Source organism: Silene latifolia, chromosome 1, assembly GCF_048544455.1.
Source record: "Silene latifolia isolate original U9 population chromosome 1, ASM4854445v1, whole genome shotgun sequence".
Taxonomy (NCBI): domain Eukaryota; kingdom Viridiplantae; phylum Streptophyta; class Magnoliopsida; order Caryophyllales; family Caryophyllaceae; genus Silene; species Silene latifolia.
The window spans coordinates 74,073,586-74,077,509 of NC_133526.1; the positions used below are offsets into that span (position 1 = coordinate 74,073,586).

General features: G+C 34.7%; 1 protein-coding gene across 1 annotated transcript; it reads right to left on the bottom strand.

Moving 5' to 3' along the window:
* Positions 1–279: 279 nt before the first annotated feature.
* Positions 280–1,083, bottom strand: LOC141648849 (protein FAR1-RELATED SEQUENCE 5-like). The gene has a single exon (XM_074457562.1). The coding sequence runs from the start codon at positions 1,081–1,083 to the stop codon at positions 280–282; it is 804 nt and encodes a 267-aa protein (XP_074313663.1).
* Between the last annotated feature and the right edge of the window lie 2,841 nt (positions 1,084–3,924).

The window sequence follows — 3,924 nt, forward strand, 5'->3', positions numbered from 1 at the left end:
CTTTTAACATTTGTGATTCAATTCTCTTGCCCTTGGTCCTACCCTTGTTTTTAGATTTTTTAGGAACGTGAATCACCAACTTCTCAGGTATTTTGCAGCCCACATACTTTTCTATTTCTTTCATCTTGTCTTTCTTCTTTGCTTTGTACACTTCATTACTAATTATATCCAATCTAATATCTCTCACTTTTTCAATCAAAAGCTTCATGTCGTTATCATCACACTCACTACGCCGACACAAGAATAAACCTCTTGCCACACTCAAGACTCAAACTTTTCCTACGTCGAAAACTTTTGAGAGACATCTATCGCTTTGCCATCTTTGTCAAAGACAGGCTTACTCATTGCAGCTTTTGTCCATCTTTGCGTTATGTACTTGTTCTCGGTATTTTCTCGAAAATCTTGGTTGTGTAGAATCCAAAAGCGTGCTGCACAACAAGCCCATTCTCTCAAACATAGAACAGAACAAGTAATCTCCATGTTATCTGGTGAATATGCTACGTTCCATGACTTATTTGGCATCTGCAAGTCTGTTAGAATATATATTTTTGTCTCATCAATCTTCTCCACATCTTTAAAACGACAATCAGACAAAGCTGCAACCAATTCTGTTTGGAAGTCTTTGAAAATGTTGTGCGAGTACATTTCAGAAGCATGGACTTCAAGGTTTGACTTTGTTTTCCGTGGGATTTCAGAGTGTTTGTTGTCACTGTTCAATTTGGACTGCTTGTGTCTTTGTGCTTCCAAGGCACTCTCATAGCACACCCAAAACTCAACAAGGGTCAAATGAGGTGTGAGGAACCCGTCAAAGAAACTGTTTTCACTCTCGCACCTAGAAGTAACCCTCATCAAGCCGTACATTGAAACATCTTTAAAGTAGGCAGGGATCCACTGTTCCCTGAGATCGTACAAATCTGAAAACCACTCGTGTTCTACAATTTGATAATCAGTCATTATCTTCCCCCATTGTTCTTCGAATTCATCAGGCTCAAGTTGGTTGTTCCAAACACACCTATTGAGCCTGGTCTTAAAATCCTCATCTTGAAACAGTTGATAACTGACTTTCTCTCTTAGTTTCTTCATTATGTGCCACATGCACACGTGTGTTGACTCCTTAAACACTTCCGGACCACCGACTTCATTGATTTGTCCCGATCAAATTATAATTCTCGGTTGGCACCCGCCCATTGCTTCCAAAAATGTCTTGAACAACCATGTATAACACTCAATACTTTCATCACCTAACAACCCACTCCAAACGTTATGCACCTTTTGTGGTGATCAACTCCTGTGAAAGGCACAAACACCATATCATACTTGTTTGTTCTATATGTAGCATCTCGCGATAAAACCTCACCGAACAAAGATGTAGTTCTTTATGCAGATCGGATCTGCCCAAAACACTCCAGCCAGGCACTTGTTTTCATCTACTATAAAATCAAAGTAAAATGAACTTCATGTGTCTTTTCTCCCTATAAGATTTTCAACAAACATTTGTGCATCAAAATTACCAATGTAGGTTTTTATGTCCCCGACAAAGTTTTTGAAATCAACCTCGAGAGCCCCAATGTTGTTGTAACCTCCACACAGCTCCTTCCAACCTCTATAGGCTTTCACACCACCTAGTTTTAGCACCTTTACCTTTGTGACAAATTGCTTCATACCTCTCATTTTTCGGTTTCCTTTCAAGAATATTGTAGATTCAAGCGAAGCAAGTGGATGGTTATGCGCTTCATCGAATCTGCAACAATATAAGTTCCATTTTCTTGGTATTTAAACCGCACTAATGCACGACAGTCAATTCTTGTAATCGGCCTCACACGGCTTATGTCATCACATCGATTCTCGCATCATTCTCAGCAGTATCGGTATCAGTATCAGTCCTCTTCCTTTTCCTACTTTCCTTTACACCTTGCCTATTGCAGACAACATTCCTTAATGCAAAACTGTTTGGTAACGCATTGCCTTTAATCCTTTTTGTTGTTGCAAGTCTTGGCGTAAACCCACGATTGTACAATATTCTTTGTAGAATAACTCGCCGATTCTAGCGTTTCGAATACTTGTCCTACTTTAGGTTTCTTTTCCTCTGGACAGAATGGAATGTACTGGATTGCATTTAATGTTTCAATTATTGTCCTTGGTGTTTTAAAGCTGTTATTTGTAGAAGAAGACGTAGTTGCATCACTTGTACTCATTGTCCGGTTCAACAAAGAGTTAAGTAAGTAAGTATATTGAATATTATTGCATCAATAATGCAAGAATCCAATTCTAATATGCAATAATCCAATTCTAATATGCTCATTGTCCATTATCATGCCTGTAAAGGAACATTTATTTTAATGATAATGTTCATAGGAAATATTGTTGTCCATTTTGATATAGCATATATATAATGTATTGAATGCTAATGACATTAAACAAAGAAATAGTCATAATATTATTTCATTAATATTAGAAAATATTTACAAAAGCCATTTCAGGCTTTCAAAATGGTAAAGCCTACTAAGGCTTATACTTTGAAAAAAAAACAAGATAATACCTAATAACAATAAAAATGAAGATAACACAACATATTTCTAAACTAATCTAACAAATGAGTCATAATAATTCTCATCCCCAGATCGTTCCTCAATTTCATATTCTTCTTCTCTTTCCTTTAAAAATCGCCGTTCTTGTCTTTTGTGATGTCTAATTATTTCTGCACGATTAGTCATAGTCGTGCAGATGCAGAATCTGTCAAGCATCCGATTATTCTTTCTGATAGTTATCACACCATTTTCATTTCCGTGAACCGCACCTCGGTAATAATCCCTCTCCTTTACCTCTGGGTCGTTCCCTATAAGGAACCACTTTGACCAGCCCTTGCACACCATGGCCATGTTTTTCTTTTCTTCCTCCCAAGTCGCTCAAACAAAATCTGAGCAAATCCCGAGTAGTAAGCAAATGATGTAAAGGACGACTGGGAGATGGTACATCCATCTCCACAGGAATGTCATCTCCATCAAACCAGTTTGAAGAAAATTGGCTTACTTTCCATTCCCTATAATGGGCCATGAAATTTTGTTTGTAAGCATCATTCTTGAAGGGAACTATCAGGCATTTTGAGTAGTCCATTGTTTTTTTTTTTTTTTTTTTTTTTTTTTTTTTTTTAAGAAAATTAAGTACTTTTCTGAAGAGATTAAAAGTTTTGGTTATTGGAAAAGGTAGGATGGAAAACTAGTTGTATACTCTTGGGTTTATATAGTGGATTAATTGATTATAAGAGATTAAATTCTGTGAACAGTTGTGTCTTTTCAACTGACACAAACATAATCATGGTAATTAATAAATTGGGTGAAGTTATCTATGTTAGTTTAATCCTATTGCATAAAACAGTATATGCACATTATGAAAATACGTAATGGACATTTGAATTAAACTGAATTCACATTTTTTTCCAAATAATGTTTCATGTTCTTTTTTAAATAATTTAATGTACCTTTTAATATTATATAATGTACATTTTCCAAACAGTGCTTAATAATATTTTAGTTGTACCTAATTATCAGAAAATGCAAATTACGAATATATATAGTTGACAATTTATTTTATGGAACATGTTTTTTTATAATTAATATAATGTACATTTAGAAGTAATATTCAAATTAATGTGAATAATTGCGTCTTTTCACCACATAAGCAAGTTATTTCGTACAAATAAAGGTTCATATATAATGTATTCCTTCGAATGTCCATTATCATGCCTTTAAAGGAACATTTATTTTACTGCTAATGTTCATAGGAAATATTGTTGTCCATTTTGATAGAGCATATATAAAATGTATTGAATTCTAATGACAAGAACAAACAAATAGACACAATACTATTTCATTAATATTAGTAAAATATTTACAAAAGCCATTTAAGGCTTTCAAAATGATAAAG

Excerpts from the sequence above, each read along its gene's own strand:
- LOC141648849 (XM_074457562.1), bottom strand. The coding sequence starts at position 1,083 with ATGAAGAAACTAAGAGAGAAAGTCAGTTATCAACTGTTTCAAGATGAG.